The sequence below is a fragment of the Carettochelys insculpta genome, chromosome 25 (assembly GCF_033958435.1).
Source record: "Carettochelys insculpta isolate YL-2023 chromosome 25, ASM3395843v1, whole genome shotgun sequence".
NCBI lineage: Eukaryota > Metazoa > Chordata > Testudines > Carettochelyidae > Carettochelys > Carettochelys insculpta.
The window spans coordinates 3852671-3869672 of record NC_134161.1 but is presented as its reverse complement, the minus strand read 5'-3'; the positions used below and the strand labels follow the sequence as shown (position 1 = coordinate 3869672).

The window sequence follows — 17002 nt, the reverse complement described above, 5'->3', positions numbered from 1 at the left end:
AGAGCATTTCCAAGACCAGCATCTGAAGAAGTGAGTTAACTCACGAAAGCTCATGCTCTAAACTTTTCTGTTAGTCTATAAGGTGCCACAGGACCCTTCGTTGCTGCTACAGATTCAGAGTAACACGGCTACCCCGCTGATACAGGCTAATAATGTTTCTTGATGCAGCTGAATAGATTTGCAATAAGAGAGATCCCTTGAAGAAATAAAGGCATTTTATGTCTTTTAAAATATTTATTTATATTACTGACTAGTCATGGACTAGAACCTGCAAAGTAAATGGAGCTCACTGTAAAATACTCCGTGTGTAGAGGTGCTTGGAGCAGCGTAAAAAGGAGGAGGAAGCACCTATTCCCTGAGAGTGGGCAGCCGAACGGATGGGGACAGATGGGACATGTAGATACTGCATGACCCACCATTCGCTGCTAGGTGGGGCGGGGGGGCGCGATTCCTGTGAGGCGCTCGGGTGACTACACTTCCCGGCAGGCCGCGGGCCAGCTCCAGTCGCGGGAGTACGTCGGGAAGCTGGCGCGTGGGCGTCTGGGAATTGCAGTCTCCGGATGACACTTTGCGGCCTGTCGCGATGCGTGGAGGTGGCGACCCCGGTTGGTTGCTGGGCTCGGCCGGGCGCTGGCTGCGGGCGGCAGTGGGAACCAGGGCCCGGGGCGGAGCGGCCATGGCTGCGAGCAGCATGGGGCAGCGGATGGTCTGGGTAGACCTGGAGGTGAGGGGACGGGACCCCGCCGAGGGGGAGGATTGTTTCCAGGGCCCCCCCCGCCCCGGAGTCAGACTAGTGTTGGGGGCAAGATTGGGGGCGAGGGCCCCCCCGTCAGACAAGTGTGGGGGGCGAAGTTGGGGGTAGGGGGGGGCCTGAGACACGTGTTTGGGGGGCACGATTGGGGAGGGGACCCCCTTAGACAGGTTTTGTGGGGGGCAAGGTTGGGGGAGGGGACCCCCTTAGACAGGTTTTGTGGGGGGCAAGGTTGGGGGAGGGGACCCCCGTCAGACAGGTTTTGGGGTTGGTACAAAATGTGCATGGAGTGGAGCAAGAGGCAAGCCAGTCTAGGGGGGCGCAGAGGTGGTCAGACAGCAATTCCTGCCCCTGGGGGAATGACCTGGGGCTGGCTTTTTTTTTTCCTGGGATGCTGAAGACTAGGCTGGACAGAGCTTAAGGATATACACGCTGGAGACCATGACCTGGTCTGGCCCAACACTCAGCAGGATGCAATAACAGACTTTTTTGTGCATGCTGGAAGGCTGGAGATGGGCCTGCCTTGGTTTACTTGGGTGTTGCACGTGGCAGGGAAGCATCCAATTCAGGCATGGGACCAGAGGGTTCCAGCTTCCACAGTCTCTTCTCGCTACGGCTGAGCAGTTCTGCACTAAATTCACTCTCCAAGTATTCGCACAGCTCACTGAGCGTCTCTGGAATTTTTCCATTTCTTGCTTTGTCTGGCAAACACAGATTATGTTCCTGCTAGTGATGACTGAAATCAGCTTGAGCGTCCATGAAAAAACCCAAGCATTGCAGCAGTGGTAACAACACTTGAATTCCAGAGTTGGGCTAAGACTTATGTTCCCTCTGAAGTATAAAACATAGCTCTTCTTTCCTCTTATGATTGTTGCTTCTGCCTTTGCAGATGACCGGATTGGACATAGAGAAAGACCGGATCATTGAGATGGCTTGTCTTATAACTGATTCTGATTTAAACATTTTGGCTGAGGTAGGTTAGAGTTGAGAGTGAGTATGTACTAATGCATGCTTGGTTACTAGCTAGTACTGTGGTGTTTTGGGTTTTTTTTTTTTTGTACTTTAAGGTTCAGCTGCCTATTAAATTAGGATGGAATATTTTTATCTTTGATGTTTTGGAAACCATCTGGCTCATAAATAGCCAGTGTGGTATGTGCCCTTTCATAAGTGCAGCCTCCAGCTGTGTGCAGCTTGTGGAATGGAATATGAGTAAAACAACAATTTATAGTGCATGTTTTAAGGGCTCTTTGGATTGTGGCCCTATGTAAAATATTTTTGGAAAATAACCTACATTCCTGAACAATCTTGGTCCTATTATTAAACAAAGATTTGCTCTCTGACGTATATGAAGATGAACCAAAGCCCTGGATAAATAGACTCTCGCAAAGATACACAAAGCAGGCAAAGTTTGAGAACTAACAAATAACCTCAATATAGGAACATTTACACATTTATTATGAAAAAATATCACAACTAATGTGTCTCGTGAACATTTGAATATTGGCTAATTTACTTTCCCTCAGGAACAATGCATTTTAAAGGAACTTTTTCTGATTCTTCAGAAAACTGGAAAATACCATCTCAAATATAAAGGGACACAATCTCAATGACAGTGTAGTGTGTCACTTTTTAACACAGTAAGTTTTGCCAGCTGCTGACCCCAAAGGTGTGAGTATAACCTGGAAGATGTCCCTGTAAAATTGGCAGTATCTTACTGAACCGATCAGTACTTCCCCTTTACACATTATAAATCGTATGTTCTTGCTTTGGTGGCAAGAATAAGGTTTCACTACTATCTATCCCTGCAAAATATACACTGTGCTGGGAGAAGCAACTGGATTCATTTATGACCCATGGATCCTAACTTGTTAAATAAATCTGTGTTACAGAATCCAATCCAATGATGCTGAGACCGAAAAGAATCTGACTTGATATTCACATCCCAGATTGAGTTATTCACTGGAAAAAAAACCACCCGTAATACCTTTTCATTTGTAGGTTGAGAAAACTTGATGCTAGATTGAAGCCACTGAGACACAAGTTAAAACCACAGGTTACTCTCCATACAGAATCACATAGACTAGAACAACGCTTCAGTTCTGTTCTGCTGATATTTTATACCTGTGTGTGTATGTGGGGGGCAGGGAGATAATTCCTGCCACGTCTTTTAAAATTGCAGTGCAGCACAAAGTGGGTAGCTTTTTTATAAATTCCTTTTTAAAGCGAGAGAGGTCAGCTGGAGGTGGACAAATTCCTTCTGTCCAATGATAAAATTTAGAATTATTTTATTGTTAGTATGAGATTATATTCATATATATTTCCTCATTAACAGGGTCCCAACCTGATTATAAACCAGCCAGATGAATTGCTGGATGGCATGTCAGAATGGTGTAAAGAACATCATGGGAAGGTAAAGGTACTAGAGCAATAATACAAGAATCACTGCTTCCTTAGAACTCGTGGCAATTTTATAATTCTTAATTTCAGAATTGCAGTAGAGTCTAAATGAACGCTTGAGAGGCAGTTCCTATTCTGAAGAGCTCACATTCTAAATGTAGATGAGAAGAGCTGGGAGAAAGCAAATATGCCCATTTTACAGATGGGGAACTGAGGCAGAGAGAAGTTGTGAATTGCACAGGATCTCAAGTCCGTGGCAGAACTGAGAACTGAATGTACATATTTTGAGATCCTGTCGGGTGCCTCAACCAGAAGACCAAGAGCTTTAACAACCTTCACTTGCACCAACTTTGATCAGGCCTTAAATTTTACCAGACGCCTTCTAGCTAGAAATATGCCTATCAACAATAGTTCATTTCATAACAGAGAGGTAGCTCAACACCAAACAATGGCTCATGTATAAGATAGTGAGTGGGCCATATCCCATGGCAAGAATTGCAGTGTCTCAGCTGCTGCTTGGGAAAGCTCCAGGCAGCAGTGTGGAACTAATATTACTCTTGCTAGTTGCACAGATGTCCACAGGCTTCTGAATTTAACTAGCTTTAGTGACCAGCTCTTGTTTGGTTCAAAATGCCACTGATTGACAAAAGCATGAGAAACACTAACAGGCTTAGGAAGATAGTGTTGGACCAGTTTCTAATTAGTTTAAATTTGGTTGACAGTCTCCCTGCACTCCATAGACTGAAAAACAAATTCATTTTTCATTGAAAACTTTGTTTTCAGAAATAAATGATTTTGACTACTCACTCACCATGGAAGTTCCATGCTTGCCAGTGGCAAGCAAATCAATAGCTTTACCAAGTCTTCATCTAAAATTTGAATTCAGGGTAGTTTTGATTAAGTGCTGAAATTATGTAAAATGCTCATTAATCCCTCTTAAAGTGGTTTTCTCTAGGAAAAATTAGCGGATCTTTGGAAAACAAAGTAATTTACAGGGTGGATCATTTTATGCTGCTAGTTTTATTTCTCAAGTGAATTGGAGATGAAAGCAGCTGAAAAAAATCAGATATAATTACAACTAAAAGGAAAACAGTCACACCCTGAAGTTTTTAAACACTATTTGATAGACCCAAGTGGCTTTTTGTGACATAGCTAAGGAAATATATAGCACAGCCAGCTGGAAATCTCTCTTTAGGAACTTGTTACAGCAGATTGATAAGATAATGACATTTAATTTTAAAAGGAATCTTTGAGTTATGGGTGTCTTTGTTAACACAACGCCAGCAATGTCCATATTTATTTCCACTGCTATAACTGAGAAATGCCCATTCATATTTCTCCACAAAAGCGCCATCATAAAAGACAATGTTCTGCAGATATCTAGCACTGTGTCAGAATCCCTGAAAGTACGGTTTATTGCTAAATTGTTTACAAACTATGTAACTGACACCATCCAATAAATACAGTAATCCCACACAATGCACGATTATGAGTTAAGCGCAACTGAAAATCCTGCTGCCCTCACGCCCCGGTTTAACCCCAACCCCCTGGCTCCGGCTCACCCTCTCCCCTCCGCCCCCAGCTCCGGCTCATCTCCCGCACTGCAGAGCCGTGCATTCCTGGCTCAACTTCACCCCCCACTCCGCCTTCCCCCCTGCAGGCCTAAGCCACCCCTGGCTTAAACCCCCAACCCACCACCAGGCTAAACCCTCCCCAGCTGAATCCCCTCCTTTCCCCACAACCTCAGGACTTAACTTTTCAAAAGGAGCTCCAGGTGCTCCTGCTGCTTCCCTAGCTGCAGAACGTGTGTTCTGCCAGGGGAAAAAAAGCTGCCCCCCAACTTACACGAAATTGGAGTTATGTGAGGGTGCATGGGAATGCAACTCTGGCATAACTCGAGGGACTACTGTAATCCATTTATTAAATCAACATGTCTCTTGTTGAACAAATACATTCAATGTTTGTATATTTCACTTAGAATGCAGTATATATTTTTGCATTTAAAAAAAGCATTTGTACCAAATCTGAGTAACTAGGGCCAAAGACATCATAAAATTGCTAGTGGAAAAACATCACTAGGATGGCGTTTCCTTGGAGCTATATTGTGATACGCTTTACTCAGGCAATCTGTTCTTATTCCCAGAGAGTTTTCTTTGAAGTCAGTACAGTAGGAATGTTATTCAACATGAGTAAGATCAGAATCTGTCCCTTAGCTAGGATTGAAGTAGATGAACACTGATGCAGTGGGTAAAATGTTGAGACCTCCCAAACAGTTAACTCTGAGTTAAGTTGTCATCTTTTTAATGCTTTGGGGCATTACATATGCCATTAGTTTGTTATTGTTTCAGTTTTTGGTTCTTAGGTGACATTTGACTGCCGCTTTAAATTATGCTAGAAGTATTTTTAAATCATGGTCAATACGTGATTAGTGATGGATGCTTCTTTCTTGTAGTCCGGCCTTACTAAGGCAGTGAAAGAAAGTACAATTTCACTGCAACAAGCGGAATATGAATTTCTGTCCTTTGTACGACAGCAAACACCTCCTGGCCTGTGTCCTCTTGCAGGTAAAATGTATGCTTATATTTTTAATACTACTAAAATTAGTCCTCTTTTCATTCCCCGTGGGATTTTGAAAAATCAGTTAATGCACAATGCAGGGGTGATTTAGTCTCCTACCTGAAGAACTGCATGCAATCAAATTTCACTAAGCCAGGGAATTTCAGCATTAGGTATCATCCATTCTATAAATTGCCTAAAGCAGATACTATATAGAGGTTTCTGAATATTTCCATAGATCTGCAGGAAACTTGAAATCCTGTTCGTAAGGATATTCCATTATACATTTATGTTTTTACTGGTGTAAAGGTATTGATAGCAGTTTGTGAATGTAAAAGATAAATAAAATCCCAGATAGGCACCTCCTTTTTTCCTTGCTGACGACAGGATTCCAATCAACTTCAAAATGCTGTCTGTTTGATTGTCCTGTTACTTGGTGACTCACATCTCTGACTCTCAGAAGTAAAAAGGATGGCCTGAGAGAATTATAGTCAACCAAATGTAAAGCTTTTTTACCCTTAGTGGAAAACCTGGTGGTTTGTGTAATATTTCTACTTTTATTGACATGGTTATTTTGTGACACTGAAATTATAAAATTAGTGATAAGAATTCAGTTCAGAGAGATTGTATATTTAAACCACACAGATTTAGCCTGAAGTGTCAATCAGACAAAAAACTTTAAAATCAGATTTATTAGAATCAAAGGCAAGCTGACTGAAAACTTTTTAATGTTATATGCATAACCTCTCTCTTTCAGATGTAATTCTCTGTACCTGTGTGAAGTCTTTGAAAGAAATATCTGTTTTGTCATTTTCTAGGAAACTCTGTTCATGCAGATAAGAAGTTTCTTGACAAATATATGCCTCAGTTCATGAGGCATGTTCATTACAGGATAATTGATGTGAGCACTGTCAAAGAACTTTGCAGGTAAATACCATACAAAGTTTAACAGTGTAAAAAGATCTAAGGGGTTCGAGGTTGGTTTTTTTTGTTTGTTTGTTTTTTTCTAATTTTCTTTTCAAACTGGAGAGGAGAACAGCAGGGAAACAAGCAGCATGTAGCCGTTCAGTTCTTTCATATACTGCACTTAGGACAATGATCTACTCAGGCTATGTCTGCACTATGACAAAAATTCACTTTTTAATAAATTTGATTTTTAACCTCGTTCTTATGAATTTGAATTTGTGTCCACAAACCTTCTTGAAATTCAACCCATCGTTTTTCTCTGTCAAGTTTCCGCGCCCCCATAGTCCTAGACAAGTTTGACAGTGTGAGCAGTACATTGTGGGTACTTATCCCAAAGTGCCTGAGCCCTGGTTGCTTGTGGGTGTTTCGTGTTAAAATCCCAGAATTCAGAGCACCCACTAACAGAATTCAGATCTCCCCCAAACCCACCCAGGTTCCCTGTGCCATGTGTCCTCTGCGGACGTTAGCACGGCTGCTCATTGCTATGCCATCAGCCCTGTCCACTCCGCCTGGTTCAGTCACCTGCATGTCCTCTGCAGATGTTGGCGTAGCGGCGGGCAGCTGTGCGGTCAGTCCTGTCCACCCCTGCCTGATTCCATCAGCCATGCATCCAGACCTTTATATTTGCAGGCCTGGGCACTGCAGAATTCAAATTCTAATTCAGTCAGAAATTTGCAGGTTTCCTGTGACCTTTTTCCTGCGCACCTAGATGGGGAGCAGCGGAGAAAGAAATGGCCATACATGGAGGGTCACCATGTAGCTTTGTGGGATACAGATGGGACACTTCTGGAGGCTAATAAATTCAAATTAAAGACATGGCGCTTCCACACTAGTCTTTATTTGAAATTTTAAATTCAAAACTGATGCTATACCCATCCCGTAATAGCGACATTTTGTTGTCGGTATTAGGGCTCACTAATTCAAGCTAATGGTATTTACAGCGAAGACAGCTCAATATTAAAACATCGCTAACTCCTTTAAATTTCATTTTATCTCATAGTGTAGACACATCCTTAGAGAAGTGCAGGCAGACGAGGGAGGTGTTCAGCTCTCACATGAATTGTATAATTTTGATGCTTGTAACTGACTTTTCTGAATGTCTGTGAAGTCCAAATTCTTGCACTGAAGAGACATTTCCCACTGTAGGAAACTCAAAGCACCTGCTGACTGTGTATTTAAGATGTATGGGTTTGAACTCAGTTTCTTCTGTATACAGGCGCTGGTATCCAGAAGAATTTGAATTTGCACCAAAGAAAGTGGCTTCTCACAGGTGAGATTTCCTCCATTGCAAATTTGTCATACCTTAAGATACAGTACTTTCTTCTGCTGGAATGTGGCACGTGCCAATTTCTTTGAAAACCAGACATGTTAATTCTATTGTGGATGGCCCTGGAAATCTGTGTAATTCTGTTCCTTTTCATATCCTCCTCATTAAAGTCTGGTTATGGCACAAAAGAGTAATTATAAAAATACATAGGAGAGAAATTATTTATTATGCCTTAATGGCTTGCTCAGTTTATGAGCCCAAGATATTTGTCTTGAGACATTCACAGTACTTACATACCACAGTGCTAAGCATTTGGGGGGCAGAGGGGGGAAGAAGGGACAAAGATAGAACATTAATACGTTCTGTATTGGAGCACAACTGTTACCAGAGAACCAAGAGTGAAAGCAGGGGACTGGGAAATGGGAGATTGGGTTTGACATGTCTGTTTTCCTCCCTGTAAAGTGAGGCTAATCTTGATGTAGAATTTGAAAACAAGTTATCAATGCTCAGATGAAAGGTGCTATGTAGTACAAAATGTTAACATTTTCTCTTAGGTTGTAAGCTTTTCAGGATCAGCATCATGAATTTGATCTAAAGCCTCTGGAGTTTAATGGGTTTTGCCACTGACTCAGTAGGGGCAGAATTGGCCCCTTGCTTTTCTGAACACTGTGCCTAGCACAACAATGCCTTGGTTCTGACATAGGCCTCTGGGTACTATTTTAACTTTTTGATATAGAAGGGATCAAGTTATTTTTACTGCTTGTTTTTTTCTGCCTCTTGAAATCTCTCCTATTTTAGTGCAGGGCACAGTTCTTTCACGCATGTATGAGAATCTTTGGAAAAAGGAATACCGGAATCTTCAAATACCTGTTCTCCTAGCATGGACTCTTTAAGATGGGCATACAAAGGCCCAAGGTTCAAAAGGAGAAGCCTGAATCATAGCCAGCCTTTTCAGTCTGAAACCTAGTGTATTGCAGGATGTGATTTCCAGATACAAAAAATAGTGTTTAAAACTGATATGCATGAAAATGCAAAGATGGCTAGGAAGGCAATTTTGTTTATTGTCGATGCTTGCTGGATGCTGGCCTGGTCCTGGCACCGTTTCAGGAAGCATTTGTTGGAATGAAATGCCATCAAGGAAGGGTTGGCTGCATGGGCCGTTATTCAGGAAGTACTATCTTCTGGGATCTGGTACTTAGATTCCTGTGACTCTGAAATTTAAGTAAAGTTATAGCTAAATCTTCATTTTTTTTTGTTTGGTTTTACTAAATATTGTTCTTGACAACTGTCCTTTTCTAAAAAATAATTTTATTATTGTATATTAGAGACCTTATCTGATGTCAGGGTCCATTTGTGCTAGGCACTGTATAAATATATAGTGTCTCTGCCCAAAGGACTTGTATAGGCCAGACAAAGTGTGGGAAGACAAACAGGCACGAAGAGGCATCTTGTGAGCGTGGTTTTATTACTTACAGATTTGTGCACCACATATTCCTCAGTGTTGTTTTTCATTTTATTTTTTAGTTTGAAATGTGTGAGCCACATCAGAATCCAAATTTAGCCTGAGTGTTTGTGCATTTTGAAACCTTCCTTAATTCTTTTGCAGAGCACTTGATGACATCAGGGAAAGCATCAAAGAACTTCAGTTCTACAGAAATAGCATCTTCAAGAGGAAAACAGATGAAAAGAAAAGAAAACTAATAGAAAATGGAGAAAATGATAAAACTGTAAGCTGATCTTCCATCTCACACTGCCACCCCATAGTATCCAGTTGATGTACCTCCTGATGTTTTTCTGTTTGCCAGTGTTTAAGGAAGAACCTTTTTTCAGTTACCTTGATTCTTAACAGTTGTTAAAGCAAACAGAAGTCTGAATGATTGCTGTTTTCCTATGCTTGAGCTGTGAATCTGCCATTTAAGTCTCAGCAGCTCCTTTGTTTCAAGTACCAGATCGCTTTTGCTCTGCGTTACACATTTTTGTTTAGTTTTAGATGCACTCTTTTGTTACAGAATAAAACAATCCTGTTGAAAGATTTTTTTAGTTCTCTTTTCTTTTATAGCAGACTTAGTTATAAGACTCTGTATACAATGTTCATCTAAAAGATGAACCAATCTCCCTTGGGTTTTCAAAATAAAATACTATAGGAAATATATTGCATCCTACAGCGACAATATGTTTGTTTAACAAGAAATCCTCTGTAAAATACACAGTGCCATTTGAAGGCGGACTGAACATATGCCTCACTTACTGTAGCTTGCTAAAAAGTGCCCTTCTAGGCTTGTGGCATCAAAGGTATGACCAGCTAAGCTCTTGACAGCTAATTCAAGTAACAGTCTCTTTCTAGTTCCATGGTGGACATTTTGTCTGCATTATAAAACTCCCATGCAGACATCAGTCTGATCACAAGATCTTTTTGTGCAAGCCCTCCCTAGCATCCTTTGAGCACAAACAGATGAAGTTTCAGTATAAAAACGTAAAGTGCATTGGCATGATAAGCAGGTCACCCTGGAATACAAAGAAATTATGATAAAATGTGTCTGGTTTTCACAGGCCATTCCTGTGACTGGGGAGCAGCTAAATGACTCTATGGACTTCACTGGCCTTTGGATCAAGCTCTAGAAGAAGGTGCTGCTACCATGTAACTTATCATTGTGACCACATGTTCATGACAGCTTAAAAATAAAATGAGATTTAAAGAAAGAGGGCCTTTTTCAGTAAATAAAGTTTCTCTAGTCAGCAATACATTTGAAGATAACATTTTGAACTTCCCTTTTTACCTCACATCTGATGTTTGTCTGGCAGCAGGTTGTACAACACTTGGTTTGTCTTAAATATTAACATCTATATTAAATATATTAATTTGATTCCTAGCAACATGATCTAGGGTGTGAATGCTGGTAGTGGCATTTAATAGGAATCGGGGACACCAACGTTCAGATTTTGAAAGCCATGCTTCATTGCCAGCTATTTGGCATAGTTATAGTGCGCCTCTTGCTGACACACGCGGCTTCAAAGATTAATTTTAGGCTTCTAAAGAGGAGGTTAGGTTGTTGTGAACTTTAAGCACTCTCGTAATGAAAGTGTCAGTGGGGAAGGAAGGGTCTGAAATACTGGTCCATATAGTCCTATGCCACTTCGTCAGTGGGCTGAGAGTGTGAGATGTCCATGTTTTTTTCCATTCAACTTGAATGCCTCAATGCATGTCCACAGCAAGCAGAGTGCAAAGCTTTCCGGTGCTATGGACACCAACATATTTAAGTACTAGTGGAGATAAAGAAACAAGACAAACTTTTAATTAGTAAAACAAAATAAATCACTGCAGCTTTCGCTCCACGAATGGTGGTACTAAACTGCAGTCTTGGTACTCTCATCACTATGTTCTGCCCAGCTTTGGGGGTTCTAATTAGGGGTTGGTGCTGACTCTTCCTTCTGTTTCACTATGCAAAGCCTGACTTGGTTTCCAAATTTTGTTCCGAGTTCCCTCACAGTATTATTATGGCAGCTCCCAAAGAAGATAACTAGCTTCATACTCACTAGAAGCCACAAGGCCACAAACTCAGGCTGACATAGCTGTTTAAACGTAGTGGGCCACTTTTATTAGAACTTTGAACAAGCCTAGTCTGATACCACGTTTCTACTGAAATTCCAAAGCAGTTGTTTGTCATGCTTTTGAGCTGTCTAAATATCAGTAAAGCTGTGTGACTTGATCAGCAAATATGCATTAAGTAGGGTAAATTGGTCACCTCAACTAAAGTAGTTAGAATTCTTAATGGAAAGAAGAATAAATATTCCCTACCCAGTTGTTTTGCTATTGAAAGAAATGTCAACAGCGTAAGACAAAAATCTACTGTTACCAAAAGGCAAAAAAACTACAGGCGCAATCCTGCGCAATAAGGAAGAAATTCAACTCTCTTTTGAAGAAAACAGAGCTTGAGATCATTACGCCTAATTGGGAAAACGTACTGTTTGATGTCTTGGTGAAATATTGGATCCATGGCCACTGCTGATTCTGGTAAATTAGTGTTTCACTTGAAACAAGTTTTAATTTGAGCCCGAGTTATGAAGTTAGAGACCTTGCGCAGAGCAGGCTTCCACCTGTTTTGCCTGATGTAGCCTCTGGAGCAAGGGGAATCTCCTGCTAATCCTAAATTTTTCATTTTACGAGTGACAAATGTCAGCAGGTCATTTCAGAGGAGGAAAACAGGCATTAATAAGAGAACTGTAGTTGCCCCATAATCCCTAGCACCTTTCCATGTCTCCACAGAGGTCTTACAAATGAGGGGAAAAAAAGTTGTAAATATTAAATTAACCACCAGAGGGAGACCCATAAAATGTATGAATGTAGTAAAATGCATTGTTCAAAAACAGTTGATTCAAGCATTTATGCAACTGTGACAGCATTTAAGCATAGACATCATTCACTTAGATCATGCTGTAACTCAGCCTTTGTGCCCTCAGAGCCATCAGAGCAACGTGGAAGTCAGGACCCCCAGACTGTATTTGCAGTTACTGATTTGTTGATAAAACAAACTAGCCCTCCTGTAGCACTTGAAAGACTAACTTCAGATCTGGAATAGTGGGTCTTCCCCACCAACGCTCATCGCCTAATCAATTATTTTGTTAGCTTTTAAAGTAAAGTACTACAGGACAGCTGGTTTGTTTTGTGAAGATTACAGACTAACGTGGCTACCTCTCCGCGATTTATAGATAAGTTGCTTTCGGCCAATCCTTTCAAACCCGAGTGGCTAAAATGAGGCAACTTTCCTGCAGAAAGTGGAGCTTGGTGTTGAGCGCCACCTTAACCTGTCAGTCTCAGCTGCCAAATGAGTATTAACGCATCACACGTGGCTTCATGTTTTGAAAGAGCTCTAGAGAAGTATAAAGTTACTGATCAGTGTTTTTTCTGCTCCTTGTGTCAAAGAAAGAGTTGGACAGTTTTACTGATGTGCAGGATTCCAAGCATAATAGCAGATAAATACAGACAAGATCTATCTCGTAGCAATACTTGCTTATTTCCAGATTAATCAAGCACTATCTAACCTGTTAGGATATGCAGTCTAGCCAGATTAGTGGGCCCAGGTGCAAAATGGAAACCTATGGTTTAACGTGTTCCCTTATCTGCATGCATATTTCCATCTGCACACTTGGATTTCCCACCGCCTTTTTCAATTCCATTTATCGTATGTAATTGTACTATTATTCTTCCGAGCATGGGGAGAATGAATGGTTGAAGCCCTGAATCCCCAAAAACGTACACGCATGCTTAACAGATTTATTTATTGCCAAAAGTATTTCTGTTTTAAGGTTCAAGCCCTTAGAAAGCAATAAGGAGACTACTTGAATTGATAACTATAAAAAAACCCTTTTATGTGTAACCTTGTAATATTTAATAATTTAAGCACTGGTTTATTTGAATAGTAGTTTAATTTACTCAAACTCTCAGCAATCAAATAACTAGCTTTCAACCACATTCTCCTAGCTAGTTGGAATCTTAGAATCAATGAGGACCATTGCTTCACAGAAGCTGGAGGGGGCAGGGGGAAAGTACTAGAGTAGTAACAGAAAGGTTGCCGTGTTAATCTGTATCGTAACAGAACAAGCAAACAGTCATGTAGCACTGTAAAGACTAAAATTATTTTGTTAGTGTACGAGAGTGCTCTCTTTACTCTGATTCTTTTGGTAACGAGCACATTACTGCATCAGTCCTAGAGAGGGCAAAAAACTTGAAACTGTGATTTTAATTGATTTTATTTTTTATATTTCAACAAACCTTTCTATATTTTTGAGTGACTTTAAAATTGTCAAGTTCTTTGTTGGGGAGAAGAGGAGATATTTATGTTTGTTGAAATTTTTCTTTGTCCTTTCAACAAGCGCTAACGAAGCACGTTATGTTTCTGATGTATATGGATTAGCTGATATCGAAAATGAAAAGCAGGCTGTAACTGGAGAACATAGATTTGGCAGATGATTGGGGTGAGGGAAGAGGGGTGAATTTTGTGGCATAGGCAATAGCCATGTATCAGGCACCAATTATATCAACATTAAGTCCCTAAAAATGTCAACCGCTGTCAAATTGGACACCTTCATGCATGTCACTAAATTGTTCCACATCTATGCGCATCTGCCTGGTATTTTCTGCTTTAATGATTACTTTTGTGTCTCCGCTTCCAAGCAAACGGCGTGGGGTGGCTTTGTGCGCATTGATCACCCTCCTGATGAAAACATCAATAGGAAAGGGTCTCAGTGCAGGCCAAGTATTATGGCTGTGTCTTTCACTCCTGCGAGCCTGTCGATTTCATGGGTCACGTCGTCATCTTTTATGAAAAGGAATGAGAAAGGGGCACAAAGGGACGCCCATGTTCCACTCAGTAAATTTGAATGTTCCTCTGCATATCTATGCCTGCATTGGTCTTGAACCATCCATTCCTGTGGTGATCAAAGACCTTCAGCAAGCTAACAAAAGATAAATGGGCAGAACTTTAAACCACTGATCTTGTCGCCATCTTTCTCATTTTAAAGAATGGATTCAACTATTCAGAGTGGGTGAAGTTCACCCCTCATGCAGACAGACAACTTAGGCCTTGCATGCACTACCTAAACACAAATCTCCCCATGATTTTAAGGATAGGGTCACAATTCAAAATGATCTGGATAAATTGGAGAAATGGTCTGAGGTAAACAGGATGAAGTTTAATAAGGACAAATGCAAAGTGCTCCACTTGGGAAGGAGCAATCAGTTTCACATACACGGAATGGGGAGAGACGGTCTAGGAATGACTACAGCAGAAAGGGATCTAGGGGTTCTAGTGGACCAGAAGCTAAATATGAATCAACAGTGTGAGGCTGTTGCAAAAAAAGCAAACACGATTCTGGGATGCATTAACAGGTGTGTTGTGAGCAAGACACGAGAAGTCATTCTTCTTTACTCTGTGCTGGCTAGGCCTCAGCTGGAGTATTATGTCCAGTTCTGAGCACCGCAGTTCAAGAAGGATGTGGAGAAATTAGAGAGGGTCCAGAAAAGAGTGACAAGAATGATTAAAGGTCTAGAGAATGTGACTTATGAAGAAAGGCTGAAAGAATTGGGCTTGTTTCGTTTGGAAAAGAGAAGATTGAGGGGGGGACATGATAGCGGTTTTTAGGTATCTAAAAGGGAGTTATAAGAAGGAGGGAGAAAACTTGTTCTTTTTGACCTCTGAGGAGAGAGCAAGAGGCAATGGACTTAAACTGCACTAAGGGAGGTTTAGGTTGGACATTAGGAAAAAGTTCCTAACTGTCAGGGTGGTCAAACACTGGAATAAATTGCCAAGGGAGGTTGTGGAATCTCCATCGCTGGAGATATTTAGATAGATGTCAGATACATGTCTAGCAGGGATGGTTTAGACAGTACTTGGTCCTGCCATTAGGCCAGGGGGCTGGACTCAATGACCTCTCAAGGTCCCTTCCAGTCGTAGTATTATGATTCTATGATTTTAAGGGATCAGGATTTCAACTATAGAAAGGACTTCACCCTTGCCCTGGGGTTGACTTCTCTGTCCAGACCTCAAATAGAATTTCCTTGAACCTTGGATGGGAAAGGAGTAGAATCCTATTATTATTACCAATAGTCATGTTTTATGGCAGTGCCTGAAAGCCAGCAAAGAAATTGGACTGTGCAAACAGAATCACAGACAGTCTCTGCAGGGTATATTTGTGTCAGTGATCTGGGTTTGGGGAAACGTGGTCCCACTTTAGGCCCCAGTTTAATGTCCCTCCCAGTGCAGCAGTCTCGGCTTTGGCTGGTTCTGTCGGTTGTCTCCAACTGGCCCCATTTCATGCCTGCACTGCAGTACTGCAGCAATTCCATATTTTTTCATCTAGCAATCTATTGCGCTGCCTACAACTCTTCAAGAGAGTCCCTTTCTGCCTTCAACATGGACCCTTATCATTTCATGTCATGAACCGTATCTAGAATTTACTACCTGTTGATTCCTCTTAACTTATAGCAAACTACAGTGCAACAGAATGGAATAATATAGCCTCCAAGAACTTCATGCAAGGGCAAATAATTTAAGAAACTCATCAGTACTGGTTAGACAAAAACCTTGCAAATGTCAAGGAGAGGCCAAAGAGACCTGAATGCTACTAAAAACCTAGCATAAGTTTTGAAATTAACATTTAGGAAGAATGTATTCATCACACATTTTCAAATCCCTCCTGAAAACACACTTTTGCTGCAGTGGCTACAAAAAATATTTAACCTCCAGAGCACTGCCCACCAGGTATTAACTGTTTCCTTGGGCTTCGAACCACTCAGTCTCTATCCAACCACTTAAATGTCAGCTCTTTTGGGACAGGAACAGGGTTTTGTGTGTTTGTACAGCATCTGGTGTCACATTGCACCTGTCTTCCCTAGTATGGTACAGCAAGAGCATCCAATCTTTGGTTCCTAGCTGTTGCCTCTCTTGGGTGGAGACTGACATATCTCCATTCTGCTCAGGGTGTATTCAGCCTGAACAGTTCCCTTCCTTCACTGGCACCAAAAGACTCTGTTAAAGAGGCCTGCTTACGTTGCCTTCAGTAACTCATAACAAAGTCATTGCCCACCATTATAAGGCACCACACAGCATTTCCCATGCCAGCCAGAACTACGGAGAAAACATCGAAGAACAATGAAGGAACACAGCACATGCTTGACCCCACCCAAATGCAGTCCTTTTAAACCCACTCAGTGGGCTTCAGCTCTGAAGTACCCGCCTCACGGAGTTAACCTCCCTGTCATACAGATCTTTGAGCTGGGAGTTCCAAGAACAGATTACCAATGTACAATTGGTTTTCTGGCCACGGCACAGCTTCAAAAGGATGGTTTCAAACTGTGGCATTTGCATTCCCCTCATCTCCAGATGTTTCCTGGGGAATTTACATGGGATGCATTGCCCCAAAAAGCCTTTTGAGGTTGCCACCATTTACCTTAGTCAAGTCCCTTGAAAAGCTCCATACAATCCTACAATAACTCAAAAAGCTGTATTTGTAATCCGACAGACGCAAAGCTATTGTAACCAATTCACTAGGTTTAAGTTAATTCAACA

The 17002-nt window shown here is 41.4% G+C and overlaps 1 protein-coding gene across 2 annotated transcripts; it reads left to right on the top strand.

Moving 5' to 3' along the window:
• The first annotated feature begins 576 nt into the window (after window positions 1-576).
• REXO2 (RNA exonuclease 2) lies at window positions 577-10690 on the top strand. Of its 2 annotated transcripts, XM_074977116.1 has the most exons (8): window positions 577-724; window positions 1641-1724; window positions 3084-3161; window positions 5601-5712; window positions 6523-6631; window positions 7887-7940; window positions 9544-9664; window positions 10488-10690. In XM_074977116.1, the coding sequence occupies exons 1-8, from the start codon at window positions 584-586 to the stop codon at window positions 10554-10556; spliced, it is 768 nt and encodes a 255-aa protein (XP_074833217.1). In that variant the 5' UTR covers window positions 577-583; the 3' UTR covers window positions 10557-10690. The 2 variants fall into 2 exon arrangements, with proteins under 2 accessions (XP_074833217.1, XP_074833218.1); XM_074977117.1 differs by lacking the exon at window positions 10488-10690 and having other exon boundaries at window positions 9544-9970.
• The last annotated feature ends 6312 nt before the right edge of the window (window positions 10691-17002 follow it).